At 53.4% G+C, this 27,368-nt stretch overlaps 2 protein-coding genes across 4 annotated transcripts; both read left to right on the top strand.

Annotated features, from left to right (window-relative positions):
- Nucleotides 1-78: 78 nt before the first annotated feature.
- KLHDC3 (kelch domain containing 3) lies at nt 79-21,754 on the top strand. 3 transcript variants are annotated; one of them, XM_056357780.1, is made up of 11 exons: nt 79-225; nt 6,862-7,095; nt 9,419-9,595; nt 11,871-11,986; nt 13,358-13,429; nt 13,650-13,863; nt 14,153-14,239; nt 15,377-15,485; nt 20,351-20,424; nt 20,814-20,892; nt 21,112-21,754. In XM_056357780.1, exons 2-11 carry the CDS (start codon nt 6,942-6,944, stop codon nt 21,176-21,178), a joined length of 1,149 nt encoding a protein of 382 aa, XP_056213755.1. In that variant the 5' UTR covers nt 79-225; nt 6,862-6,941; the 3' UTR covers nt 21,179-21,754. The 3 variants fall into 3 exon arrangements, with proteins under 3 accessions (XP_056213755.1, XP_056213758.1, XP_056213756.1); XM_056357783.1 differs by lacking the exon at nt 79-225 and adding an exon at nt 734-1,057; XM_056357781.1 differs by lacking the exon at nt 79-225 and adding an exon at nt 4,730-4,828.
- A 109-nt stretch (nt 21,755-21,863) lies between these two features.
- NPAS4 (neuronal PAS domain protein 4) lies at nt 21,864-27,312 on the top strand. The gene is made up of 7 exons (XM_056357779.1): nt 21,864-24,547; nt 25,119-25,431; nt 25,608-25,713; nt 25,840-26,086; nt 26,282-26,391; nt 26,802-26,931; nt 27,029-27,312. Exons 1-7 carry the CDS (start codon nt 24,447-24,449, stop codon nt 27,243-27,245), a joined length of 1,224 nt encoding a protein of 407 aa, XP_056213754.1. The 5' UTR covers nt 21,864-24,446; the 3' UTR covers nt 27,246-27,312.
- The last annotated feature ends 56 nt before the right edge of the window (nt 27,313-27,368 follow it).

The following is a 27,368-nucleotide window of genomic DNA, read 5'->3' as shown; positions in this document are numbered from 1 at the left end:
TCGCGGGGGGCCCTGCGCCGCCCCCGGCCTCCCCCGCCGCCGCCATATCGCGTTCGGCCGGCGGCAGCGCGGGAAGCTGGGCAGGCACCTCCTCCGAGGGGTCCTGGGCACGGCTGGGCCGTGCCGTGCCGCTCCGCCCTGGCGGGGCGGTGCTGTAATACAAGTCCCAGGAGCGGCGGGCGTGGCCGCTGGAGCGGGGCTGTCGGGCCGCCTTCCTGTCGTCAGGTACGGCCCCGGGGCTGAGGAGGGGGCACCCCGGGGCTGAGGAGGGGCCGGCGCGGCTAGAGCCACCCGTAACCCGTCCGTGAGGGCCGGCGCGGGGGCCCAGGCTGCCGCCTCTGCGGCGGCCGTTGGAGGCGTGGGGCGGCCCTGAGGGGCCGGGGGCGCGCAGCCCACCCGCCTCGTCCCGGGGGCTGCCCCGTGCCTCGCCCCGCCGCAGACGCCGTCTGGGGCGGCTTCAGCGCCTTGACACCTCCCGCGGCTCGGCCACGCTGCCAGCCCGCGGCGGGGGCTGCCCGCGGGTACCGGCGGCTGCGGGGCCGGCCCGGGGCCAGCGGCGGGTGCTGAGGAGGGCGGTGGCGCGGCTTGTGCGGAGCGAACAGCTGCCGGGGCTGCCCCGCTGCCGGGGGCCGAGGAGCGTGCCCAGGCTTAGGCGCCGCACATGGAGAGGGGGAGTCTGGGGGGCCAGGTGGGGAGAGGGGGGACCGCGGCTCGGTATGTGCGGGATGAAGCCGGGCTTTGGGCAAAAGTCAGCCAGCAGCGGGCAAGATATTGGGGCAGAAACCAGGAAGCAGCGCAGCTGTCCGCAGGGACGACACGGGGACGCGGTCGGTGCCTCCCGTGTCCAACGCGAGCTTCCGGAGCCGTCTGGGTTAAGCAGCTCAGGGGCTGTTCTAGCACCATCTCGTTTACAGCCGCTGGAATTGCCTTGCGAGTGTCCGAGCTGCTGAATGTGCAAGCTTGCAATTTCACACTGCCTTAGTCTAAATAGTCAAGGCATCAGATAAATGTCAAGCGTGAGTGAAGAAAGCGGCTTGTTCTCATGCTGTCTCTAACAGTAAGTTGGATGTGCTTGAAATAGAACTGCCTGTATTGGACTGCTGTGAGCTGGCTGGTCTATTTTAAGTGTTACTAAACCTTGTGGCTGGCATCTTTTGGGAGACGGGACTGAGGCAGCCACACGGTAGGATTCGCTCCCTGGAGCAGCTTTGCAGGAGCAGTAGCTGGCTCTGCTTGGGGTGCTGCTGTAAGCCTGGGGGTAACGGAGCGAGCCCTTGAAAATCCAGGCCGCTTTCTGCTGGGTTTTTCCCCCTTGCTGTGGGAATTGACTGCAGCAAAGCTAATGCGAGCAGCTTTCAGAAATGGCTCTAGGTTTCTTGCTGTGTGTGTAGAGAAATCAGGCAGCCCGGTGAACTCTCTTTGCGCAAAGAAATGGATCCAAGGATATATATTTTTGTTCTAAGATTATCATCTGCTGTACTTGGAGATGGTCAGTAGCTATCTATCTGAAATGAAATGTTTTCATAGGTAATTGTAGGGACTGAAAATAGAAAGTCTAAAGCAAATAGAACAAAAAGCTGAAAAATCTGACCAAAAGCCATGGTTACTTCCCCCCCCCCCCCCCCCCGCCTTGTCTTTTCCCCTTACATCTATGACCCTTTGCTCAAGTCACCGCAACAGTTTTGGAAGGTATGCTAGTGAGAAACTATTGAATGATTTTTCTTCTGATCTCAGAAGGTTGTATGTTGTGCTGGTAGACTCTTGTTAGGTGTAAGCTGGGGCTGTTAGGTTGAAGGCTGTTTCAGGCATTCTGTGCATCTTCAGACATCAGCACAGCCAGCTATTTGGGAGTGCTGTCTATAGGTGCTGTCTTTGAAGAGCACAGAACTGACTTAAAACCTGGTTGTTCCCTTGCTTAGCAGTGAAATGGTCCGGGTGGATTGCTGCACTCCCTTTTCTGGATGTCAGCGCTGACGGAGAACAAGGGAGGTGTTGAAGGACGTTCATAGCTATTTCTCTGCTTGTGAGTTTCCGCTTGTGGTCAGGTGTCATGCCTGGCTGCAGTGACAGAGCCAGTCTGCGGTCACCCTATGGATGTTGTTGCACCACTTGCTCTGGAAGCACATACCTGGGTTTGTGGTGCTGTGCACAGTCGGTGGAGGGCTTCAGGAATTTCTGTGGGACCACAGTAGGTTGAGTACTTCTTAATTTTAGCCTCCCAGTGCTTAGTGGCACAGGAACAACTCATTGCTATGCTCATTTAGGTTCCGGCATCAGCAGCATCAGGTACTTCAACAGTAAGTAAAGTGTAACCTGATTTTTAGAAACATTCTTATTCCTAGCAATTAATGACAAGACCTACTAGGGTTTCAACCCAAATTTCTCCGCGTTCTTTGCGCTTGACTGTAACTCTGGATAGACTGTGCCAGACCAGAGAAATGGGGAGTTGTGAAGATGACATGATTGCTGCTTCTACAAGTGCAAAATGATATTGGAAGATCTGTTAGTTTTTGGAGAGGTGAAGGTGGGGAGCTGACACATGCACCAGTGAGAGCAAGTGCTTGAACAGAAGCACACGTGCCCTTCTGCAAAGGAGACCCCATGTGCATGCGTGCACGCACATGGTCAGGATGCTCAGCGCATTGCTTCTCCCAGCTGAGATTGGGGGAAGAGAGGCAGCCAGAGCTTCCTGATCTAAGGTGAGCAAGTGTATGCTGAACTAATAGAGCATGTGGGAGTGCAGTTTCTTTGGTTTTGTTTCATTTAGAAAACCTCTTCTTTTGCTGCATAAGAAAATTGTACTTGTTTTGATGGAGCTTTTTGGTCTCCCTATAAGTATATGGTCGCAGTTCTTGGGGGCATGATTCCAGCTGGACATGCTGAATCAGTCAAAGGAGATTCCTCAGACCTTCAACCAGCTTCTGCTGTGGGTGTGGATGAACTGCAGAGGCTGCTCTAAAAGAGGTGCAGCTCTGGGGAGGAGAGGGGTGGCTCAGCAGGATGCAGAAAAGGGACACATGCCTAGCTCAGGGTCTGCACAAAGCCCTGTAGAAGGCAGCCCTCCTCTTAACGCTGCTAGCTTTTGGCAGTAGCAATAGCTTCTGTGATATAAATGGTTCAGGCTTAATTTTTCTGTGGAGTGAAAGCCCTTCCTTTGATCTGTGATGAATGTTAGTGTTGGTAACTGTCCCTTTGGTTTGCGATGCAAAGTGAAAAGGCACCTGTTCTGCCTGAGCTGGCACGTGTACTGCCTCCTGCAGCCAGTGTCCTCCTGGTTCTCTGGTAAAATTTGCCTCAGTCTTGTCAATATTTCTGTTTTATAGCTTAAATGCCTGTTGCTGGTGTCCTAAATGAGAAATCACAGAATGTATTTTGCATAACTTAATATTGTACAGTTGGGGAAAATTGTCAGTAAACTGTTTCATATTGATTTTTGCTGTTCCTCTCTCCCCCTAGCTGTGCCCTGTGTGGTCTTTGAAGAAAAAGGCACCCTGCCTAATGTCAGGTGTATTAATGCCTCCTATTAAGAAGTCCTCATAGGAATGTGGTTGGAAAGTGATGTATTTATGTCCTTGTATCATATAAACTATCATTAGAAATCAAAATCTGAAATGGAACTTGGCAATGTGCATAGTTGTTGGACAGAATTTTTTTTCTCAAAAGATGTGTTTAACTCCTATTTGCAGATAGAGCAGGGAGGGGAACTGCAGGAGGAGAATTGGCGCTGGGACAGACGACTAGTGTAATGAAACCATTCCAAAAAAGGCAGGAGAGGAGAGAGGCTGGAGCTGGATGCAGAAAGCATGGGGAGGAGTGGGGGATCCTCGGGGGACAGGGCTGTGCAGAGAGGAGAGGGGGGTGGACCTGTGTGGCCGAACTGGGGAGAGCAAATGTTTGGCAAAGGCGGGAAGATGTGACAGTTTCAGAGTAGGGTTGTGGCCAGTGGCAGAAGAGAAGATGGAGTCTGGCTGGATGTTTGTATTTCAGTGTGGAGAAGAGCACTCAGGTTTGGAAAACCCTTGCAGCTTGTTAAATCCCGTGTTTTCCTTTAGCTTTTAATACGTGATCCTGTAAGGATCACTTCACACTTCTTACTGTTTTCTTTTCATAAAGCCAGTGTTTCTGCACGCCCTGAGTCTGACAAGTGGCAGCAACAGGCTGCGCTTGCTAAGCTTTGTGTTTGCTCTGAAGCATTATCCTTGTCCTGAGCCAAGGGGAAGCGCAGCCAACTTCAACCCTGCTGCTGCCGCCCCAGGCCTCAGTACAGCCCCCTGCCTCCTAGGGAGGCTGATCTCTGGAAAAACCTTTCCCAGTCCTGGTAGAAAATAAAATTGCGACATAGTTGCTAGAACATCAACATAGTTTCCTACATTTTAACCAGCCAGGCCTTGAGCTGCAGCCGCTCACTTGACCAGATTAACTTCTTAGGATGTGCAGCCTTCATTTCCTGTGTTCCTCTGACTAATCTTAATTACGAAACTGTTCAGACAGGGTAGCCAGCTCCTGCTGGAGTGAAAGGACCAGTGTCCTGCTCTGGCAGAGTGTGCTGCTTGGCACATGGCTCCAGTGAGCTCCAAAGGGTGAAGAAGAGTTTTCCAGCCTGTCTGGCAGAAAAGGTAAGCGTCTTGGTATGATTGCCTGCCTGCCGTGCTAGGCTGTGGTGCTCCTCTGCCCCAGGAGGAACCAAGTGGAGAACTTGGAAGTAAGATTCATCCTCTTAATCTTCCAGGTTCGGGCGTAGTCTGAAGTGTGTTGAAAATATTGGCACTGGTGATGAAGTCCAGTTAAGTTCCTGGAGGAGTCTCTTACAGAATCACTTAACCAAGAGGTGGATTTGAGGAAAATATTGGTTAGATTTTTCAGTCATAACTCATGACTGAGGCAGGAAACAGATTTAGATATGTGAAACCTTCAAAACAGCCCGAAATAGCCACTTTGGTGATCTCCATGGAAACTCAGCTGTTCTGTAGCTTTGTGGAGGCCTTATACAAGAGCTGCTGCCTGGCTTAAAAAAAAATAATAGTAATTTAAAAACCCAAACCCAAACCTGCTAGATCTGAATTTGGGATGGTCCCAGGCATACAGTGAAGTGTGGCCTGTAGCGGAAGGGGGGCTGTTCCTGGGTCCTTCTGGTGCAGCTCTGCTGGAGAAGAGCTTGATGTGGCTTTCTGGGTTGCTGACTGCAATGTAGGTTACGGTGACTGCTGCAGGAAGAAATGGCTTTGTGGGAGGGACTCCTTGGTCTGCATTCATCTCTTACATGTAAGACTGCAGGATGCTCTGTTTGAACTTTGCACATGCCCTGTGGTTGTAACTTTTGGGCACAGAGCATGCTCTGGATACCAGTCTCTATTTTGGGAACACCTTGAAAAAGAAATTGCTCAAATATTACTGAGGTTTAGGAGCTCTGGAACGAGGCAACTGGTTTCTGGATTCTTTAGAGCTGTCAACAGTATGCATAGCTGGAGCTGTAAGCCTGAGCTCTGCTCCATGCCAGGAACTCCCTGTTGGGAGCATCTCTGACGTTTTTCCCTGGGTGGGGATAAAATGGGAGTGTGCAGGTGGGCCAGATATGGTGGCCCTGTAGTGATCAGACTGCAGATGGGCTGTACGGGTGCCCAGTTGTGAGCGGTGGTTCTGCTTGGCTGAAGGGCCAGGGGAGGCAAATTGGAGCAGAGTAGCATGGCACTGTCCCTTCTTGCTGCTGTCCAGGTACTTCAGAAACTTTAAAAAGGAGGAAAGTTCTTCTTGTGAAAACTCACTACTTTAAAAAAAAAGACAGAGAAAATGTGTAGGAATTTTAGTCCTCCTTCTAAGGCATCCACAAATTTTTTTTGCATTCTGCAAGTGCTAAAACTGGGTATGGGGTGGGAGCATGCTGACTGCATCTTCCAAGAAGCTAGAACCAAGTGATAAAAAAAGATAATTTTCTTTAGGCTGACTGAAACACTGATGTCTCTTCTAACAGCTGTTTTTCAGCTAGGGGAAAACTGTTAAAGAATTGAACAGACCTGTTTTTTTGGAAGCACCTGGGCAGGACTGTGCTCCAGATCCTTAGACCCAAAGGAGAACTCTGCAACAAATCAGCTGCAGTGACTTCTCTAAGAGCTGATCTAAGCCATCTGCTTGAAGCATGAAGCATTATCAGTTTCTTGACTGAGATACGATGTTGCAGAATTTTTATAGTTATGCCTGGATTTGCTGGGGGAGATAAAGGCCTTACTCTGATTGCTAGCAAAGACCTTTCTCCCCAGACTAGGGCGTTCCTTTTCTCTGATGTTTAATTAAGTTGGACCCTAGTGCTCAAATCTGTGAGTCCACATGCTAGTGTTGTAGTCCACCTCCGTATCAGGGAGTCAGTTGCTTTATGTGGGGACGGTTCTTTGGGGATTTTGTTAGGTGGTGAATTTTTAAAATATTTTCCTCTGCTGTTTCTCACAACTGATCAAAGAACATGCTTTCTTCCCTCTGGCTCTGTTATTTTCACCTTCACAATTGGCTCTCGCTGTGTGTTTTCATTCATGCGGACAAATTGTTCTGGCATGTACATGATATGTACATGACCAGGGCATGGCTGGGTGCACTTGGCTGCCTTTGCCAAAGGTCCTTGGCTTGGGCTGCCTGTACACCCTGATTTTTTTTTTTTTTGTATGCAAGGGCATCTCTACTTGCTCTTCAGAGCCTTGCTCAAGTTACAGTACCTGCCTTGTGTCCCCTTCCCAAGGGGAGATTAAAACTGTCTCCAGTTGGGAGCAGATGGGTGAGGGTACACCAATGTGACCTTCGTAGCTGGTGTTCAAGGAAGATAGGGAAGACCTGCAAGACTGATTTTATTATTTTAGCATTCTGTCTCTGTTACAGCCAGGTGACATCGTGGTGGCCCAGGAAGCATGCAGCTGTGGTGCTGGGGGCCCTGAAGACTGTTTGGCTTGCAGAGAGGAATGCTACGGTGGGCAGTGCACTTGGAAGGTGGGCCGCGGAGGGTGAACCACGCGGCCGTGGCCGTCGGGCACAAGGTCTATTCCTTTGGCGGATACTGTTCTGGAGAAGACTATGAGACTCTGCGGCAGATTGACGTCCATGTTTTTAATGCAGGTAGATTTGTCCTTGTGCATGAAGGAGTTGCTTGCCTGGCTCGGTTATTACTTTTCTTGCCCACTGCTGCTTAACATGTTCCACTCTGTAACATGCTGTCTGTTATCAGCATATATGGTAGCTTTTCCCCTTGTGCAGTCCTGTATTTTCAAGCCTCAGGGGCAGGGGAGGGGCTGTGGTTCAGCAGAATTTTAGAATAAGGACTCACTAGAAGTAACCATATAGCCAGTGGTTTCTTTTGTCTTTGTTCTCTGTGAACAGTAACTCAGCTAGGTGCAAAGAAGTGTTTAGCTGGTTCAGGTCCCCCATCCAGTTGGCAGCATGACCATGCTCAGCTGCCCCTCTTGTGGAATGGGAAGGGTGGGAGCCAGTGTGCTTGTTTAAGGCTCCAGGTTTAGACTGCTGAGCTGTGTCCCTGGGGGGGCAGCTGACAACCACTGCCAGCATGATGGAGTCAACAGGGGCATATGGCTAGGATAGGGGCCTTCCCATTTTGGCAGCAGCTATCGTGCAGGCTCACAATGTGGCTTAGAACAGCATCCAGAGCTGGAGCTGTTTGCATAGGGTAGCCAGTATCCATCATGAGGCAGAGTTGGAGCAGTGACTGCGCTGTGAAAGGCTGTATTTTTTGATGCAGTGCTCTCTTTGAACTGAAGAGGTTACTGAACTGGTCCATGAAGTATTTCTCTGTAATTAAGCAAGTATTTGAAAAACTGCACAGATGCTTGGATGGGATGAACAGAGACAAGAGCAGAGAACCAATGACCACTTTCGCAGACAGGACAGCATGCTGAATGCTCTCCTAACATGCATGTGGCGTGTAGGTAAAACTAGTTTGTCTGCAAGACACAGTGAATTCACTTCTCTAAATTTGACTCTGGAGAAGACTGACTTGTGCAGTAGTGGATATAGCCATTGGCTACACAGGGCTGCCAAGAAGACCCGCTCACAGTGCAGGGGGGAGTGTAGCTCAGGATCTTGTGAACAAAGACATCTCTATCCAAAGAGATTGGGCTCTTACATTCAAGACAGTTGAATGTCATGGCTTGTAAAATGCGCTGGTAGAATATTGCTCTTATGCTGGAAGCATACTTACCATGCCCAAAGGAATGCTCTTGCATTGTCTTTCCTTTTTACCACTCCCAAATATTAAAGTGTCACGGTGCTGCAGCTGCCACGTGGGAGGTGACGCTGGCTTCTCAAGCCCTTGCTCAGTTAGCATTGCTGGGTTCCAGTGCTAAAGCCAAGATGCTGGATTTTGAATGATCTCTTTCAGTCTTCTAAAGAGGAAGACTGTGGTTGAAGTAGGAAACATCCCATCCAGCTTGACTTTAGCATTGGCCGTGCTTCCTCAGTGCCCTTCCTGCCTCTGGGGTAGGTGCTCACCTTTTAAGATGCCTGACCCTTTCCCTATGTTAGTATTTCAGGAGAACTGCAGACTGTTTTCTTCTATATTTTTGTGTTACCTCCACACTGAAACCAAAACTGAAGGCTGTATGTGTGGTAGAGGGAGGGTGGGTGTCAGGGTGCTGTTATGTAGTGGCCACGTAACACTTGCTGTGACTTTTGCACTGTCATTAAACCCTGTAATACCTGTTGACTGCTCTGGCTACTGTTGAACCGTGACACACAGGCTGCCAGGAAGGAGAACCTGTAATCACGGGGAGCTCCTACTAGTAACACAAAGCTTGCAGGGAGAACTTGGGTATGGGGGGGGGGGTGGGGGGTGGTGCTAAAGGAGACAGACAGCTGTCTCATCTAAAGCTTAAAAAACAAACCAAACCCTATTCCTACAAAGCTGCTGCACTGCTTTACTTAAACTGCACTACTGCAAGTCCAAATGATGCCTTCAGGTGTGCTCCCTTGCACGTTGCTGCAGTGAACTTCTGTGCTGCCTATTCTTCCAGCTTTGAGTCTCTTCAAAAATGTTACTAGCCTGAAGTAGTGTCTGCATTCATTATCACCTCTGCACTTTCTCCTTTCCCTTTTTTGTGTGTGTGTGTGCACTGTACCTTCACTCACAGTCTACGATGAGCCAGAGTGGAAACCTCTTCAGTGTAATTGATGCAGAATAGAACCTGTTTCTGTCCAGAGTCCTCTGGTCCTCTAGTGCTTCCTCTAGTTTTGCCTGTGACAGGGGCTTGGGGAAAACTGTGCTTCCATATTCCTTAACTACCTGCTACTCAGGGTCAGACACAGCTTTGTCTTGCTTACTAGACTGCTTCTGCACCCTGTCATAGCAGGGAAAAGCACCGTGCAGAATGGGTTGTGACCTGTCAGCATGTGTAGTGGGTTTAGCACTTGACTTGATTTGTGCTTTCAGTGTCTCTGCGCTGGATCAAACTGCCTCCAGTGTGGACAAACAGCCGAGACCATGTGAGAGAAGTGCCCTACATGAGGTATGGGCACTCAGCAGTGCTCATAGACGACACTGTCTACATATGGGGCGGTCGCAACGACACTGAGGGAGCCTGCAATGTGCTCTATGCCTTTGATGTCAGTAAGTTCCAGCCTCTCGCTCTTCCTTGTCACAATTGCCCTTGATGAGACCTTCTCTCTGCCCCATTGCACTGCTCCCCAACTTGTTTTCCTGTTCCTCTGTCTCTCTACAAGATGACAGTCTGGAGGAAATGGTGCAAATGGGGAATCGGTGTTGCTGGCTGCTTCAGCATGTTCAGAAAGGCAGCAGCGTGGCCAGTGTGTCTGAACACTTGACTCTCTGTAAAAACCTTTGAACAGAGATTACTGAGCTTGACTCATAGTCAAACTGGGTTTAATTTTTCTGTCAGCTTTGTGTGCTCTCTCTGCTAGCAACTATGACTGAAGCATTCATTCTGTGTATGTTTTATTCCTTAACTGTGGCTGAACGGTTGCAGAGAGAAGGGGCTAGAACTCTCGAGGACTGTGGCTCCTTTCCAGGGTGGTCCGTCCTTCTGAAAGCATGAGGGACAGTGAGGAATAAAACACAGATGTTAGGGACAGGATGGCAAAATAAGGGGAGGCATGAGCCAAGTTAGACAAACCTGAAAGATAAACTCCTTGAGCCTTTTGGTTGGCTTCTCCGTAGTGCTGCTGGAACACCTGGGGAGAATGGGCACCATCAGGAACTGGATGGACATGGGTGTTAGGAAAGGAAGGGAATACATCTGGATTCTGAAGGCATGTCCATCTAAATACTGACCAGTAACTGACTTGCTGAACTTGGAAGGAAACTGCTTGCTCTGGTGCTTCGTTGTGGGTTCCCTTCCTCGCCAGGAAAGTCTCACAGCTTGGAGCTGCTCTCTGGGCACAGGGTTTCCCCCTTCTCCTGACAGATGCAGCTGGGAAGCTACCAGTAAACCTCTGCCTACGCAGAGGCCTTGTAATGGCAGCTGTCTGCTCTCCCTGCCAACTCCAGTGCTTTAGCATTAAGTGAAAATTAATGGAAAGGCCAGACTTCAGTCCTGGTCTGAACCCTCTGCAGCTGTCTGTACGTGCTGTGCCTGTCCCCTGCCAATCCTGGAAAGTGAGGCTGGCAGCCACAGTCCCATCTGGTGTAAGTTCCACTGTGGGAGTCATATCGGGCTGGATGAAGTCCTGGCTGAGTGCAGTTTTCTCCCCTGGTGTGCAGAGCTTATCACAAGTTGAGGTCTTTTCCACCTCTAATTTGATGTGTGGCGCTTGGGTGAGCTCTTGCTGCTACCATGTGACTGGGCTTGGAAGCAGCCCCATGAAGGAAAGGAACTTGATAGCCACTGCAGCTTTCTCACTAGAGGCTGCGCAGGGATTCTGTTGACCTTGCAAGACCCTTTGTGTGATCCCAGCTGGAGCCTAGGTGGGTATCTGTGCCTGCAGGCCAAGTTCAGAGAAGTTATCCTTGTGAAGAATGTTGCTTTGGCTCCGATGTTACCACAGCCTGAAATAAGCACTGCTTTTGGCAGCTCGCAGCAGTTAGGGAGGGTGGGAGGAATGTCTCCTGCTGCCCTGAGGCTTATCTGTGCCTCTCCAGGCTCTTGGGACAGGTGCCTGTTAGTGCTTGGCAGTGAGCTGCTGACTTGGCTCCATGTTGCCCTGGCATGGAGAGGAGTTCTGGCTGGATTTAAAGTCCTCCCCTAAATCAAGCCAAGCCCTGGAGTGTGCAGGCTAAGGGGCTGAATCTGGCTCGTGTGGGCTTACAGGGAGCAGTGTGAAGGGGGCCATGAAGGAAGAAGAGTGAGGAAAGCTCCCCTTGAAGAGGGGACGAGAATGTAACAAGAGGAGCAGATAAGACAGGGAGAGCTGCACTGCAGAGATGGGGATGTGCATAGTGGCTCTGTTGACACAGTGAGCTTATGGTTAAGTGAATTCTGCTGGGATTTGAGAGTTGTCTTTCCTCAGTCAGTTAGTCAGCATCTCCACGGTGTGAGGTCAGTTGAGCCACTTGGCATCACTGCTCCATTGTAATTGAAACTGTAAATGCAGAGTTGATAAGTGACTCACAAGTAGGCTTTGCAAGAGATTAAATAAAAATAACATTGCTCAAGCAGTGGTGTGCTACTCACACTTAAAATGTGAGCTGTTTGTCAGGTTGGGCAGAGTCTGTGGCCATGGCTAGGAGCTGAGACCTCTGTCATTGCCCCTCTGGAGGCTCAGGCAGATGGCCTCACCTGAAGAAGCTTGCAGCCTCTCTGGAGAAGCAGGTGCTGTGTGTAAAAGAGAGAAGGATTTCTGTCTTAGAAATGAAGAACAGTAGTAAAGAGCTATTCCATCCCCACATCTGCTGTATTTTCTTAGTGTTGCCTTCTGTTTTGTTTCAGACACACACAAGTGGTTCACGCCGAAAGTGTCTGGAATGGTCCCAGGAGCAAGAGATGGGCACTCAGCCTGTGTCCTGGCAAAGAGCATGTTTATCTTTGGAGGCTATGAACAGCTGGTGAGTAGTCTGTAACTGTTCTTTGGAGATCCCTTGGGAAAGAGGGTGTTCCTACCCAGGACACTGGTATAGGCAGGATACAGGGTCATATTGGTATCCATAGTTGCTTTCATTTTATAACTCTGCAAAGTTATGGCATTAATTACCCAGGTTATGCTAATTGTTTTGTGGAGATGATGGTTGGGAAAGTACGCCTAAACAGAAGGTGGATTACTATTTTTTTTCTTTCCCAAAACATATAAATTTGTGGAGGTAAAAATAGAAATATTTTTATATATACTTTTTTTCCTGGGTCATTTCTCTGCCAAATTTAGAGAGATAAATAAATATTTTTTTAAATAAATGTATATTGATCTACATTTATTTTCATTTGTCTGAGAAATGAGCCAGAAAAATCACCTTCCAACATCTGCAGTGTGGCTGTGTGGTTTTTTCATAACCTGATGCATGTTCCCTGTATTCTGTGCCTGCTCTCACATCTTGCTGATCCCCTCCAGCAACTACTTGCTTGCCCTCCTATTAAGAATGTCTTCAGCCAAAGGTCATCCTGCACTAGCTGTCAGTGTGCCTACTGCTCCTTTGAGCAAATCCTTATGCTCTGATCTTAAGAAGTGGGTAAATACCATTTCAGCCAGTCACCAGACTCCAGAAAAACTGTGCAAAGTCACATCTGTTTATTTGGAATGAAGCTAAGGCTTTGTTACGGAAGTCTCTGGTTATTCCCTCTCTTCTGAGGACAAGAGTATGCCAAATCCATGATCGTGATTATGGCTGCAGGGCAGTTCAAATGTGGCTTGTTTTTAACTAAGACCAAACAAGCCTGTAGCTGTCTTGCTGCCGTCTCCCCAGCCTGGAGGAGCAGGAATCTGTGCTGTTCCTGTGAATGCAGGCTTTTCCAGGCAGCTAGCTGCAGATGAGTTTTGTGGGATCCTCAGAACCCAGAGTGTATTTGCTGCTGGAAGCTTAGCTTCCTGGAAGTAATTTTAGCTTCTGCCTCTCATCAGGTGGCCTTAGCAAGGACAGTCTGTCTTGTTAGTGCCCCTTTCTTCTGTCACTGCATGGAGTAGAAGCAGGTTTCTGCTGTGAATGTACATACTGTGTGCAGGACAGCCTTGAGGGGAGGAGCTGAGCACCAACCAAATGGGAAAGCTGCAGGCAGAGACAAGACACCTTTGAGGAGAAATGGATTTTGCCTCCCTCTTGTAAAGTGATAAGTGCGCTGCCTACCCTGACATTTTGGAGCAAGCACCGTGTCTCTTGGGAATTGCTGACTCAAAGGAGAGTAGGTCTGTAGGACAGCGTCCTTTCTGGGGTTGGATGTGACCAGGCTTCTCAGTCCCTTTGTGACCAGACTGCCCTGCTGTCTTCCAGGCTGACTGCTTTTCAAACGATATCCATAAATTGGACACCACAAACATGATGTGGACCTTAATCTCTGCCAAGGTCAGTGTTTGCTTTTCCCTCTGGTTTGTGGAGAAAGTCTCGTATCTGCTATTCTCTGCTGCCTACACTTGTCTCACAGCTCCTGTCTGGTGTGGCTGAGATCTGCAGGAGGGGAAGCTCTCCAGGAGAAAACAGCCACCCCAGCTTCCCCATCAAGATGTGTCGTCTCCCTGGGTAACCTGCATTCTTTCTCCTGTTTGGTTTTACTCTGTCCCTGCAGGGTACACCAGCTCGCTGGAGAGACTTCCACTCCGCTACCATCATTGGAACAAAGATGTACGTATTTGGTGGCAGAGCTGATCGTTTTGGGCCATTTCACTCCAACAATGAGATCTACTGTAACCGCATTAAAGTGTTTGATACAGAAACAAACTCCTGGCTGGACTCCCCTCCAACTCCAGTGCTCCCTGAAGGCCGGCGGAGCCATTCGGCATGTAAGTGTGGGTCTGCTGAGAGAGGAGGACAGTGGAAGGAAAACCCTGGCTGCCTCAGAAGGGGTGTCTGCTCTGCTTGGTGGACATGTGTGTTAGCAAGGGGTATTGCAGAGCCTGGCTTCTGTGGAAAGCCACTGCCCGCTGCAAAGCCTTGCATGTAACCCTGCACATGAAGGTGATATAAGCAAAGGTGGATAACCAGCACAGCTTTGCTTTGTGTTTGATGTTGGGACAGGGACCTGGGCTCTGCCTCGGGTGGCACACTGATGTCTATGCTTACTCCCCACAGTCAGCTACAATGGGGAGCTGTATGTATTTGGTGGCTACAACGCACGCCTGAACAGACACTTCCACGACCTCTGGAAATTCAATCCAGGTATTTATGCTTTTAACTTTTTGCAGTGCTAGTGCTCAAGGCTCTCAAGTGTGTGAGTGCTCAGGTGAGCATGTTCTCCAAGGACTAGGAGCCTGCTTGGGGGTAAATGGCTCTTCTGATAGCATTGACAGGAACTTGCTGCTGTGCTTGGGGATCGCTGTTCCTCCTCAGACTGTCTCCAAATCTCAGTTAGAAGGTGGAAAAGCAAGTACTGCTGAAAGACACAGCTAATCAAATGGGCAGTTGGCAAAACTTTGTCTTGTTCTTAAATATGCAAAAGTGTTGGCAGCAAAGAAGATGTGGGAAAGCAACGGGATTAGGGGAGCCAGAGAGTTTAGCTGGGGAAACCATTCAACTTGAGCTGTAGGATCACCATACCACACTCTCTTGGCACCAGATCAAACTGTGCAGCAGAAGAGATGGTTGTTCAGCAGGTACCCTGAATATCAGTCAACTGTGAGCTGGTTTGGTGTCCTCGGGCACTTTTTGCTGTCCATTAGACTGATTTTGTTTGCTAATTGCTTTGCATAGTAAAGTTACCTGAGAGCAGCTGACTTGCTCCCCCAGCTGATCTGTGAGCTAGTGTGAGAGGTCCCGAAGCTTTCAGTGCTGTGCATTAGCGATTAATCACCCCCCAGCACCTCAGCCACAGAGAGCAGCAAGGACAAAGGCTGCTGCGGTCTTCTCCACCTGGTTCCATTCCGCACGCTCCCACAACCAGGCTGTCCCAGCAGTCTCCACTCTGCAAAGGTGCTCTGCATTCACAGTGGCTGCCAGCAGATGGAGGTGGCTCCCAGCTCTCCTTCCACGTCTGGACCGCGGCAGGGTGCTGGGGGGAGGAGGCTGCATGCTGCTGGAGCTCGGCCCTTTGCAGCTCCCTATCATGTCCAGCTTGCTGCCAGGGCATCCCAAGGTGCTGACGCTCAAGCTTTGCAAGCGAAAGGCCTCGATATGCAACTCCCGTCTCAGCAGGCAGAGCTCCAGGGCTGTGCCTAGTATCTAAGTGACACTTCAGTAACAACCTCATAGAAGGGTCGACAGGGAGGGTGGGTTCTGGCTTTAAATCCATAACCTGCTTATATCTGGGTCTTGTCCAGGCTCCTGTGACAAGCTGGTGCACTCTTTCCCACCCTTTAGTTTCTCTTTCTTGGAGGAAGATCGAGCCCAAGGGGAAAGGCCCATGTCCTCGACGCCGGCAGTGCTGCTGCAGAGTGGGGGACAAAATCATTCTCTTTGGAGGCACCAGGTGAGTTGCATGGTGTGGCTCTGTGAGAGGGTTTGCCATTCCCTTCAGCACAGTGTCCCTCCACTCTCTGCCCCTTGCTGTAGTCAGATGCACTTCAGAGGTTCATGGCAACTGTCTGCCTACCTTACAAGTGTAAGAAATCATGTGGATCAGGGCTCCTCTAGGAAGAGGCCAAGGGAGGGTTTGAGGATATCATGTAAGCTCATAAAGTGCCTGTTGACAAGCCCTCTTGTGCAAGAGGAGGCAGAAATGTAACAGGAGGGGTTGGGCAGTAGTCGAGCTTTCTGTGAAAGAGGTAGTGGGAAGTGGGGAGGAGATCCTGCCTTCAGAAGGACAAGTATCCCAGTCTGCTGTGCTATAGCAGACCTTGGGCTGAGTTATCCTCCCCTGCATGCTGCCCTGCTTCTCCCACCGGAGTTTTTCTTTTGTGGGGAAGTGTGGTGTCTGTCAAGCTGCAGTGGGATGTCAGCTCAGCTGGGAACTGTTTGAGGAGCCCATACACACAACAAGGCAATGTTCTCTTCTGTGCCAGTGTTCCTTAGCAAAGTTTCCATTCACAAAAGGGACCTGGTGTTAAGGATTTAGCTGTCAAACACTGGAGGTGATACTGTCAGGGTGTAAGGTGGCTGGATGTGGCCAAGAGCCTTAACAGCTGCTGAAAGAAAGGAAGTGGCCCATCACCAGGGCATGCTCTGTGCTGTCTGGAATGACAAATCGCAGCTCTGGAGCACAGGCCTATTTGCCATCTACCTTGCAGAGACACCTGAAGTACTTTCAGCCCTCCACATGGTTTGGAAAGCTTTGGGGTTTTCTCTGGGACGCTGGGAGTGGCTTTTTGGGAATACTTCTGAAGACAGATTGGGGCAGAGGACAAGGCAGGGCAGGTTCTGCTGATGGACTCACTGTACCAGTGTGTGATGAAATGAAGGGCCTTCAAGCCCCAGGATTGGGGGGGGGTGTGTGCTTAGCTGTAGGAGCCTGTGTGAGGGAGTGCTTAGTGCAGGGGAGGTAGGCAGAGGTGCTGAGTTTCTCCAGTCTTCTCAACGGTACTGGCTGCTGTTCTGGATGGTAGAAGACTCTGAAGGGCATGATGGCACTTCCGGATTCTCTCAGATGCTGCGGTGTGGATTTGTGTTAGAGCAGCAGCTGAACTCTGATGTTAAACCTAGGTGCTCCTAGGAAATGCCAGCAGACCACAACAAATACTGACACCAGCTTTTTGGAGTTTGATCTTCCTCTGCCGGGCAATGCCTTGTCTTCTGCACAGAACAACTTCAGTATTCAGCTTGTTCCTTAATCCAGGCTCAACCCCAGTGTAGGCCAGTTCATGGGCACCAGTGTGGGATAGGAAGAGCTGCTGGCAGCCAGGAATGCAGCCTGCTTGGACTGCCAGGAGGGTCTTGCAGGCTGGGGAAGGGGGAGATGGGGGTGAGGACTGGGTTTGCTTCCTGTAACAGTTATCAGGTGTATTCTGGAGCTGCCTGGCGAGATAAGAAATTTTCCAGGAAGTCGTTGTAATGGAGAACTCCCTGTGGTCTGCCTCCTGACCTGTGCTCCCCTGCCCAGGAAGGGGGAGGAGGTGCTCACAAGGCGGGGATCCGGCAGGGCTGCTTGGAGGATGAGCTGGCCGGCTCAGCTTTCCAGGCAGCATCAACTGGGGACAGGCAGGCAAAACTCCTTTGTGTCCTGCCTTCCCTGACAGGATTCATATACATTGTAGACTGTTTACTGCTGCAGGGTGCCTGCTCCTATGGCATCCAAATTCTTGTTTATTTTGTAGTCCTGCCCAGAGCCTGGTCTTTTTGCCTCAGCTGTGGTCTCTCACTGTGACCAGGAGCAATCCTGTCACTTGTGTCCCATTTAAGTGACCAGGAAGTCCTGCAGCCCTAAGCTCACTGTTCCTGTTAGCTGTGTCACAGCTGGGGCCCTGGTCTGGTCTCCCCAGCATGCAGAGACCACCCACAAGGGAGAACGAGGGGGAGAGGGAATGCTATAAAACAGAGTTTAGCTGAACAGATGCTAATACAGGTTTGGCTCGAGGCTGTGTCTTCCCTGACAACACACAGGAACGCCTGGCTCTGGTGAGGGAGTGGGGCGCTCTCTGGGCCCTTGGTGCAGGGCCCAAGGCCCTTTGCCAATGTGCCCATTTGCTGCGTGGCTGGAACAAGCAGTTTTGCTGGTCTCTCACTGGCAAAGGGGTGCCCTACAGCCCACTGTCTGGGAGCTGCAGCTCTCCTGGTCTTGAACTCCAGGCTTTCCCTAAGTGCTTGCAGTTTGGCGATTAAAACCACAGACGCTGTGCCTGCTGGCTTTCCTTTGAAAGATAAGGGATGGTCTGGGGTTTCCTGTGACATGGATGTAAGATTAGATTGTGGCATGGTAAATGCACAGGGTGGAATTAAAGGGGCTCTTGCCTGTATCCAGGCAGATGGGACCCATCAGCAATAGCATTTCTCTGTCAGCAGTGAGCTGTGCCCTGCAGTTTGTGCTGGGGTTATGGGAACCGGGGGGTGGGGGGCAGGTACTGTCTCATGTTGCGTGAGATGTGAAGCTTAGCGGGTCATAGGTGGGGAAGCAAGTGACACTGGGGTGAGAAGTCACTGCATAAGGTCTCAGCTAAGCAGTGAGGACATGCTAAATTGCCTTGTCACAAACCGAAGTGGGACTTAAAACACCTTTTCTTTCTTTCGAATTCTTCAAATGACCGTTAGCCATGGGAGTGCTTTCCCCCTGTCCAGGCACTAGCATCCCAGCACAGGCTGGTCTGTCTGTGCTGGGGGATGCAGTGACCACTCCCTCAGGTGCTTTGCCTGTTCCATCAAGACTGCAGAGGAAGGAAACCATAGGTGAGGCTGCCTGTTCCCTAGACACATCTGAAGTCGTAGCTCTTAACTAGCATTTCAGGACCGACATCAGATGGGAGTATCGGCAAAATGAGATTAGTTTAAAACAACTGCTGCACTGATCTGTGCCTGACACATGCTCAGTTACAGTCTTCTGAGATGCCATCCCCAGATGGCAACAGAACCTAAAACTAGTCCAGCTTCTGGCCTAGGCAGATGCAAGCTAGTAAAATAGGGTGTTTTCCTGGCTGCATGTTGCTAACCTGTGGGCTTTTGCTGGAAAGATTGTGCTAATGCAGGAGGTACATATGGCTATTGTGGACAAAGAGGAAAAGAGCTGCCATTAAGCCAGGTGAAGACCTCAGCATCTCCTCCAGGTGCTTATTCTCTGCTGCTGCTTTTGCTGCTCTGTATAAAAAGCTGAACTTCTGCAAAGCACTTTCCATATTTCCTCAAAGAAAGCAGCTTGGCTTATCATAGTCTGGTCCACCGCAGTGCTGGGGTGGTGTGATGTGGTGTGTGCTGCCTCTGTCCCTGGCATCATCAGTGTTCCAAGAGCTTGCAGACGGAAGTATCTAGCTCACGTGTTTCCATGACATGACTCATGAGTAACATATGGCTTGTGGCAGTCTACAGATATTTCATGCAGCCCTGGGAAGCTAGAGCTGGGGTGGGCAGGGAGAGCGCAGAAGTGTTGCCTGTTAGCATATGGCTTCTTTTGTTGCTTCTCCAGGTTGCAGAAAACTTGGCCACTAGCTACTTGCTGAGTCTGCCACCATCTCTGGAGGTGGGTCATGGTTCCCATGATCTGTGGCCCTGCAGCACAACTAGAAAGCCTTGCAAAAAGTCCTCTTGGGTCTCCAGCTTATCTCACCTGCCTCACGGGACACCAGCACAGCTTTTTGGACTTTGTACTGTGCCATTGTGTGATGTCTGATTCTTCCTAGATCACTTGCCTGTCCCATGTCATGTTCTTCCAAATCCTCTTACTTCCCATTGCATGCCTCCCCTTGGCCATGAGGTGAAGCTGGCCTGAGGTCTATAAAAAGACATGGTGTGGGCTGTGGCCTGCTGCCCCAGGTGGTGTTTTGGGCCAGGTAGGGATGGGCTGAGCCCTGCCTGCCCAGGCAGTTTGATCTGTGTGTGTTTCCTAACGTGTTACTAGGGCAGCCTTCCATGATGCGGCATTGCTGTGAAGCTGGTTAGTCCCAACAGTGCGGGTTTCTCTGGGTGATGCCTGCCTGCTGTGGAGCAGCCCATGGGGCCTGTTGTACACACAAGAGCAGGACAGATGCTTGTGCAAACACACCTGCCTGACTTCAGGAGCTGCTGTAACAGCCCTTCTGCAGCCTGCTCAGTCATCCTCTGCCTTGTCCCAGGGCTCAGCTTTGCCTCTCTGAATGTAGCTCTTTGGAGGGTTGGATCCACTGAAATTGCTTCAGGGCTCTGCATGCTCAGCAAGCCTCGGCTGTGGAGGCAGCTATTTGCCAGCACCATCCTCGTGTCCTGAGGGTGGGTGCCACGGCTCTGGGGGAGGTTGCAGGGTTGCCCAGTTGTTGGAGAGCCATTTGGGAGGTACCTGGGGAGGGAGGAGTATGAAACCAGACAGAGGTTGGTCAGTGTACAAGTGGGTAAAAGGGATGTTCCCAGCAGAGTGTACCCTGTGTTTGGCAGTGCAGCAATGTAAGAGAGACAGGTGATGTGGCAGGGAGGCTTGCAGTTGGAGCCACTGTGGTTGGGCATGAGGAGGCAGCAGCCTCCCCCATTCCGTGCCGTGGCTTGTGGAGGAGATGGTGTGTGGTTCTGCCCACTGGCTCTGTGTGGCTCTGCCTGCTCTGCAAGGAGCTGGGACAGTGATGACTTTGGGTTCTTCTGGGGGAAGCAGAGGGATCAGAGGGCCCCTGCATGGGGCAGGCAGGCCAGAAACAATCTTGGACTTGCTCAGCCCTTGGGGAGCCCAAGGGACTGCAACTGGTGCACAGCATTTTGGCACCAACTGACACACTTTGTTGGCTTCTGCAGCCCGTCTCCAGAGGAAGGAATGGGTGATGAATTCGACCTGATGGATCACTCCGATCTCTACATCCTCGACTTCAGTACGTGAGCACTCCCTGCCCAGCTTGTGCCTCTCACCACAAGGTGCCCTGTGAGCAGGCCATGCTATGAAGCACCATATCATGTCCTGCACGGCTCCAGGTGCCAGCCTCTCAGAGCCTGGCAGCTGCCTCTGACTGGTGTATGTGGCTTAAGGCAGACCAGCCAGACATACAGCTGTGCTTGCAGGCCTGAGCTGGGCTTATGGCTCTTCATGCACTCCTTCACACGTACTTCTTGTGGGAGCACAGAAAACTGCTCCAGCCTCGTCCCACAGAGGGATGGTCAGGCTGCTCTGCCCTGTTTCCTGTGGCACTGATTGCATGATGCCTGGATCCCCCTCTCAGTGTCCAGATGAGGACTGCTGTGGCTAATTGCCCTCTTTCCACAGGCCCCAGTCTAAAGACACTGTGTAAGCTAGCGGTGATTCAGTACAGCCTGGACCAGTCCTGCCTTCCCCATGACATCAGGTACTGCGTGCCTTGCTGGGAGGTCACCCCATGGGTGCTCCCTGTCCTTGGGGTGTTCCAGCTCTGGCTGAGGGCTGCCTGGGGCCCCCCTCAGCCCTGTGTGGCTTTGGGGCAGGCTGGGCTGGAGACCACAGCTGCAGCAGATGCGCGGTGGAGCTGCTCCAGCCCTGGGCACTGTGTGTGTGCTTTCTCTCAGTCTATCCCGTTGGTGTGTTACAGATGGGAGCTCTCGGCCATGACAACAAACAGCACCATCAGCCGCCCCATTGTCTCCTCCCAGGGCTGACACCGGTTCATCCCTCTGCCACCCTGCCCTCGCCCCTCCACACACCGACGTCTTGCTCCACTGCCTGCATGAGTTTTTAGCCCTTTCAAGCAAGGAACATGTGAGCTCGGTTTGTCTCGCCCTAGCTAGGCCTCCCTCTGCCCTTGTCATGCTTTGGGCAGCATGAGCGTGCAGGCAGAGCTGGCCACTGGGCAAGAAATTGGCTTGCCCCAGCAGCACAACTGTGAGCCCTGCTCCTTGCTGATGGCTCCAGCATCTCCTGCTTTCCTTCCCCTTGTCTGTGGAGCTGCAGCTGTGCTGGACTAATCCCTGGACTCTCCAAGGGCCTGAATCAACTCCTACCACCAGCCATGGCCCTGGGGTTGGCCTCAGGCTGTGAACTGTTCCCACGTGGCCTCACGGGAGCAGGGACCTCGCCTGCACCCACCAGCGCTGAGCAGCTTCCTGGCACCGAATGGCAGGTCCCAGCCCCAAGCTGAGCCAGATGTGGGGGCCTGGGCCCAGCTGGACTCTCTGCCCAGCTCCCGTTGTAAACAGCAATTGGGGGGAGTTTTATAAATGGTGAGGCGGATGTGATTTGTGCTGCTGTGTGTGTCCTAGCAGGTGAACTTGGAGGAGAGAAAGATGGGAGGGGAGAGACTGAACCACAGTGCTCTTCCCCCACAGCAGCAGGCCACCAGTGGCTTGTGGCAGCTGTGGGCTGTGGCTGGTGTGAGCCACAGCCCTGACTGGGGTGGGAGAAGGGGAGCTGGGCCCCTCTGTGCCTTGCTGTGCCTGCCTCCTGCCCAGGGCTGTGCTGCCCTGCGAGAGGCTGGGGAGGAAGGTGGTGCATGTGTCCGGGGCTATGCTGCCTTGAGAAGGTGAGTGCCCCACAGCTCCGGGCCCCAGGGAGGGAGGCAGAGGGGATGTCTGGGGCAGCCTTCCCAGGCAGCACAGAGGGCTGTGCCCAAGCCCCTTCCTATGGAGGTGAGGAGTATGATGTGAAAAGGACAACTGTAGTGGAGCAAACACGGGTGAAGCCAGGGAAGCACTCGGGTTGTTCCCTGGGATGTAAATCACTGCAGCCAAGAGGTAGTGGTGGCTGCCTGCTGGGAACAGGTAGCAGAGGGCCCAGGCCGTGTCTGCTGGCATGTTACGCAGGAGCGTTGATCTGCTCTGCACAGGGGTCTGGCCAGGCTGGGCTGAGGCCACTGTGTGAGGTTCAGCCCAGCTCAGTGCCGGGTCCTGCCCGTGGGGCACACCAGCCCCACACAACACGATGGGCTGGGGGAAGAGCAGCTGGTAAGCTGCCCCACCATGGAAAGGGCCTGGGGGGGGGCTGGCTGGGCCAGCTGAGCATGAGCCCCCTGTGTGCCCAGGTGGCCAAGAAGGCCAACAGCATCCTGGCTTGTGTCACAGCAGGACTGGGGCAGTGACTGTTCCCCTGTGCTGGGCACTGATCCTGGATTCAGCTTTGGGCCCCTCACTGCAAGAGGGACGTGGAGGGGCTGGAGCGTGTCCAGAGACAGGCAGCGGGGCTGGGGAAGGGGCTGGAGCACAAGTCTGATGGGGAGCTGGGGCGGGGGGGGGCAGGTTCAGCCTGGAAGAGACTTGAGGGACAAGGTTGTAGCAAGGTGGGGGTTGGTCTCTTTTTCCCAAGTAACAAGCAACAAGACAAGAGGAAATGGCCTCAATTTGTGCCAGGGGAGGTTTAGATTGGGCATTAGGAAAAAATTCTCCACAGAAAGGATGGCCAAGCACTGGAATAAGGTGCCCAGGGAGGTGGTGAAATCACCATCCCTGGAGGTGTTCAAAAAATGTGTAGATGTGGTGCTTGGGGACATGGTTCAGTGGTGGGCTTGGCAGTGCTGGGTTAATGGTTGGACTTGATGTTAAAGGTAGTCTTCAACGTAAATGATTCTGTGTAGCCAGGGTCAAGTGCTGCTGCTTCTCAAGTAATACAAGGTTGCAGAGGTGCCTGGGCTCTTCAGCCTGTGGGAGGTGCTCAATGTGGGTGCAATGGAGCGGTGAAAACCCAAGGTAAGACAACAGAAGGCACCACAATTGTGACAAGAGCTTGTTCTTCATGTACTGGCAGCACGTTGCTGCAGTGGGTGATGAGCGTCAATGGCAGGGCTGGGGCCTGACAGGAGCCAGGGTGCACTGACAACGCTTTGGCTCAGGGAGAGCACCCTTGGGCTCCCCTTTTACCTGTGAGGGCTGGGTGGGCATCTCCCATGCCTTGTCCAGCAGCTCCAGCTCCCTGGCTCAACCAGCTGCCTTGGCCACAGGCTCTCTGTCAGGTCATGCCATCAAATGGTGGTGTTTTTTTACCGCAGCATCTCCTTCCCCAGCACTGAAGCACCAAGCTCACGCTCCTTGTAGGGTGCCAGGTACAAGGGAACACCCGCTGAGCACCCAGGCTCACTGCGCTGGGCAGCATGGCACTGAGTGCAGAGGCTCCCCAAGGTGCTCCAGGCTCTGCCCAGAAATGGCCGTCACTGGGGCTTCTCTGGGGAGAATCACAGTCTCTGGAATGTTGAGTGGAGATGACAGGCCCAAGAAAGGCTCAGTGCTCCATGCCAGCTGCCCCTAGGAAAGCAAACCTTTGGTGGGGAGCCAGCTTCTCTAGGAAGAAAAGGGGCTCACCAATGAGAGGGTCACAGGCACCCTCCTCTCCTTCGAGGGTTCCCTCAGGGTCAGGGGCTCTGTGGCCCTGACCTCTCTCTGCCAGGACCCTGCCACAGAGCTGGGGATGGGACACTGCTCACCATCTTGGTCCAGGTGTCTCCAGTGCATTTTCTTGGCACATCAGCTCCCTTCCCCAGCACCCAGCTTGGTCATCAGTGATGCTAGCAAGCAGCTGCTGGGGGGATGGAGTAGCCACAGGCTTTCAGCCCATCGTGGGCCTTCTGCTGGGCTGGCAACGACTGTGGGACAGGAGCTGGGCGGATGTGTGCCCCACAGGGGGATCCCTGCTACCTTAACCATCACCCCCTCCTGAGCAGCCAGGTTTGCTTTAAAGACCCTGGCTTCCTTTTATTGCTTCCCCTCTCAGATTGCAGCCGGCTGCAAGGGCTATTTTTAGTAGCCTGCCTTCTAAAAATAGCCATAAGCTGTTTGGAGTTGCGTCACCAGAGGTAGCTCTCTCCATCAGCGGCTTGGCCCCTGCACCCCAGGAAGGGTACAAAAGGAGGCCTGGAGCAGCAGGGTCAGCAGGTTCAGACGAAGCCAGAGGCGAAGAACGAAGCGGTGCACTGCCAGCTTCAGGCATCCCAGTGCTGGCAGCATGACCATCTTCTGCACCCACTGCCACAGGCCGCTACAGGCAGAGATGAGCTGCCTGCCCAGGAGGGGCAAGCAGGGGCCCGGTCCCTCGAAGCCTTTCAGGTGAGCTGCCTCCCGCCCTCAGGGCTGTGATGCCCCCCTAGCTGGGGGGAGCCCCAGGCCAGCTTGCCTAGTGCCTGACAACCCTTGCAACGTGCTGGCACCAGCCTGGGACAGCAGGGCTGCCAGCCGGTGCGTGGGCAGGTGTGGGAGCTTGGAGGGGCAGGGGAGTTTTGGGTGGTTGAAGAGCAAAGGCAGATGCGATGGGCTGGGGCTCACGTTCTGGCGCTGGATGCAGCTTCCATTCTTACGGGGTTTGGTGGGGAGGTTGTGGCCCTTCGGTTTCCCCCAAAGGACAGGTCATCATCCAGCCTGGCCCCCAGTGAGAGGGGCACCAGCCACACCAGCAGCGTGTCCCCCTGGGCAGCTGTGAGCACCTCTGCCCACCCCTGCTGCACCAAAACAGCCTCCAAAGGTTTGCCCTCCTAGAGGCAGCTGGCATGGGCGCCAAGCCTCCTTAGGGGAACGTCTGTGCTCCATGTCACCAAGCTTGGAATTCTCCCCATAGTGGCGGGTGGGGAATACCATCCCTCTCCCTCGCTGGACATGTCTCCCCAGCCACCTGGCTTTGCAGGTCAACCAAGAGTGCCTCCAAGGCTCGCCGAGACCAGATCAATGCAGAGGTGCAGGCGCTGCGCTCCCTGCTGCCCATCTCAGCACAGGAGAAGGAACGACTCTCCTACCTCCACACCATGGCCCTTGTGTGCCTCTGGCTGCGGGGGGCTCAGCTGTTCCCTCCAGGTACCCATGGCACTGCTCTCCCTGTGGGACCAGCCCTCGGTGCGGAGCTGCTCTCACTGCTGCCAGGGTTTCTGCTTGTGCTTTTGGCCAACGGCAAGCTGGCCTACATCTCAGAGAATGTGGATCAGGTCCTGGGCCTCTCTGTGGTAAGGGCTGCCCACTGGGCATCTGCAGTCACTGTCTCTGTACCTGTCCCAGTGCCTTCCCTGTGTGCATGAGGTGCTGCCTTGGCAGATCTGGCCTGCGGCTCCAGCAGGCTGTATGCTCGTGGTGCCAGCACACAAATCCCCCGGGCCCGCAACAGTAGCCCCCTCTTTATCAGGTGGAGCTGCTTGCCCAGGGGGACATGGTCTTTGACATCCTGGATGGGCAAGTGCACGAGGAGGTGCACAAGAAGCTCCTCCTTGCCCAGGAGGAGCCTGGCAGGGGTAAGTGAAGCCTTGGCTGGCATCTCACCAATGCTGCCACCCTGCTCTGGCCCTTCGTGGCTGCAGTTGGAAAGCCAGGGGAACGAGGGAGCCCCAACCTGCTCCAGCTGGTTTGTTTCCCTGCAGAAGTCACATTTGTCAGCGAGATGCGCACATCCAAGGCCTTCCGGCTGCAGCATGGGGGAAATCGGGCTGTAGCAGTGTGTGGGCGCTTCATGGCCCTGCGCTGGCCAGCCTCCCCCTCCAGCACAGCCTTCCTGGCCCTCTGCACGCCAGTCACACGGTTGCCTGCAGACAGCAATACCAGTTCCCCGGATGACCTATTCCAGAGCACGCACATCCTAGACATGACATTTACCAATGTCACAGAGAGGTGAGGAGTGCCTGTGGGACGCAGGCTGGACAAGAGCAGCGAGCCTCTTCAAGACACTTCCCAAGCCTTTTCCCTCCCTCATTTGCAATATCCCTGCTGTTTGGCTCTCTCCTCCATTATGCAACAGCTGTTCCTTGCTGACAAGGTGCAGACCCTGCAGAGCGTTCAGTCCCCCACTCCCTTTGTCTCCCTCAGTGTCACCTACCACCTCGGCTACCACAGGGAGGAACTGATTGGCCAGTCGTGGTACAGCCTCCTGCACCCTGAGGATGCTGACCTCGCAGCTGCCCAGCACAGGGCTGTGGGTGAGTGTCAGGCCTGGGGACACCCTTACATGGTCTGGCTATGCCTGAAACCTGGCTGTCCAGGACAGCAGAAACAGACTGAATGTAGTACTGCCCTCTGTGGCTCCCCACTCCGACAAGGGCCAAGCAGAGCATTGGGTGTGCACCCCATATACTGTCTGTAAGGTCATGGGGAGCTTCCAAGCCTGGGGATGTGTGCCACAGTGCAGAGGAGGCACAAGCCCACCTGAGCCACAGCTTTTTGAGAGGGCAGGGCTGTCACAGACCTGACTGCGCTACCTGTGGTTTATGTCTGGCTGGGGCCTGAGCTGCAGCTGCCCGAGGCAGGCTGCAGGGTCTGCGGGCAGCAGGCTGCTCTGCCCCGGGGCTGCCGTGCCATGCCGTAGGCTAACGCAGCCCCTTGCCCGCAGCGCAGGGGGCCGAGGCGGGGCCCGCGGTGCTCCGTGTGCTGCGCGCAGACCGCACCTGGGCCTGGCTGCGGGTGGCGGCCCGGCGGGACGGCGGCGGCCGCTTCATCACCTGCACCAGCCGCTGCCTCAGGTGAGGGTGAGGGGGAGGGGGGGGAGGGTGAGGGGGAGGGGGGGAGGGCGGGCGGCGCCGCGGCCCGGGCCCCCTCTCACCGCCATGTCCGCTGCAGGAGGGAGGAGGCGGCCTATCTGCGCGCCCGACACCCGGCCCGCCGCCCCGCGGCGCCCATCGCCCCGCCGGGACGGGAGCTGAGCCTGCTGGCTGCGCAGCTCCGCGCCCTGGCCGACAGCCTCTCGCCGCCCTCCGCCGCGACGGCCCAGGCCTGTGCCTGGCCCGAAACCGCGGCCTTTCCGCCGCCGCCGCTCCCCGCCGGGCCGCCCCAATAAACGCTACTTCCGCCCTCGCCCCTGTCTGCGCGTCACTTCCGGTTCCGCGTGCTGCTTCCGTGTCCGGTGGTGGGGCCGCGGCTGGGCCGGAGCAGAGCTGTGGCGGGGCGGGGGTCCGGGAGC

Source organism: Falco biarmicus, chromosome 12 (genome assembly GCF_023638135.1).
Source record: "Falco biarmicus isolate bFalBia1 chromosome 12, bFalBia1.pri, whole genome shotgun sequence".
Classification (NCBI taxonomy): domain Eukaryota; kingdom Metazoa; phylum Chordata; class Aves; order Falconiformes; family Falconidae; genus Falco; species Falco biarmicus.
This window is presented reverse-complemented; position numbering and strand designations above follow the sequence as displayed.

Bases quoted from the DNA above. Each gene is read 5' to 3' on its own strand.
- KLHDC3 (XM_056357780.1), top strand. From the start codon at position 6,942: ATGCTACGGTGGGCAGTGCACTTGGAAGGTGGGCCGCGGAGGGTGAAC. The intron at 14,240-15,376 runs GTATTTATGCTT...CCCACCCTTTAG, and splicing joins CCTCTGGAAATTCAATCCAG to TTTCTCTTTCTTGGAGGAAG. The intron at 15,486-20,350 runs GTGAGTTGCATG...TGGCTTCTGCAG, and splicing joins ATTCTCTTTGGAGGCACCAG to CCCGTCTCCAGAGGAAGGAA.
- NPAS4 (XM_056357779.1), top strand. From the start codon at position 24,447: ATGACCATCTTCTGCACCCACTGCCACAGGCCGCTACAGGCAGAGATG. The intron at 25,714-25,839 runs GTAAGTGAAGCC...GTTTCCCTGCAG, and splicing joins CCAGGAGGAGCCTGGCAGGG to AAGTCACATTTGTCAGCGAG. The intron at 26,932-27,028 runs GTGAGGGTGAGG...TGTCCGCTGCAG, and splicing joins TGCACCAGCCGCTGCCTCAG to GAGGGAGGAGGCGGCCTATC.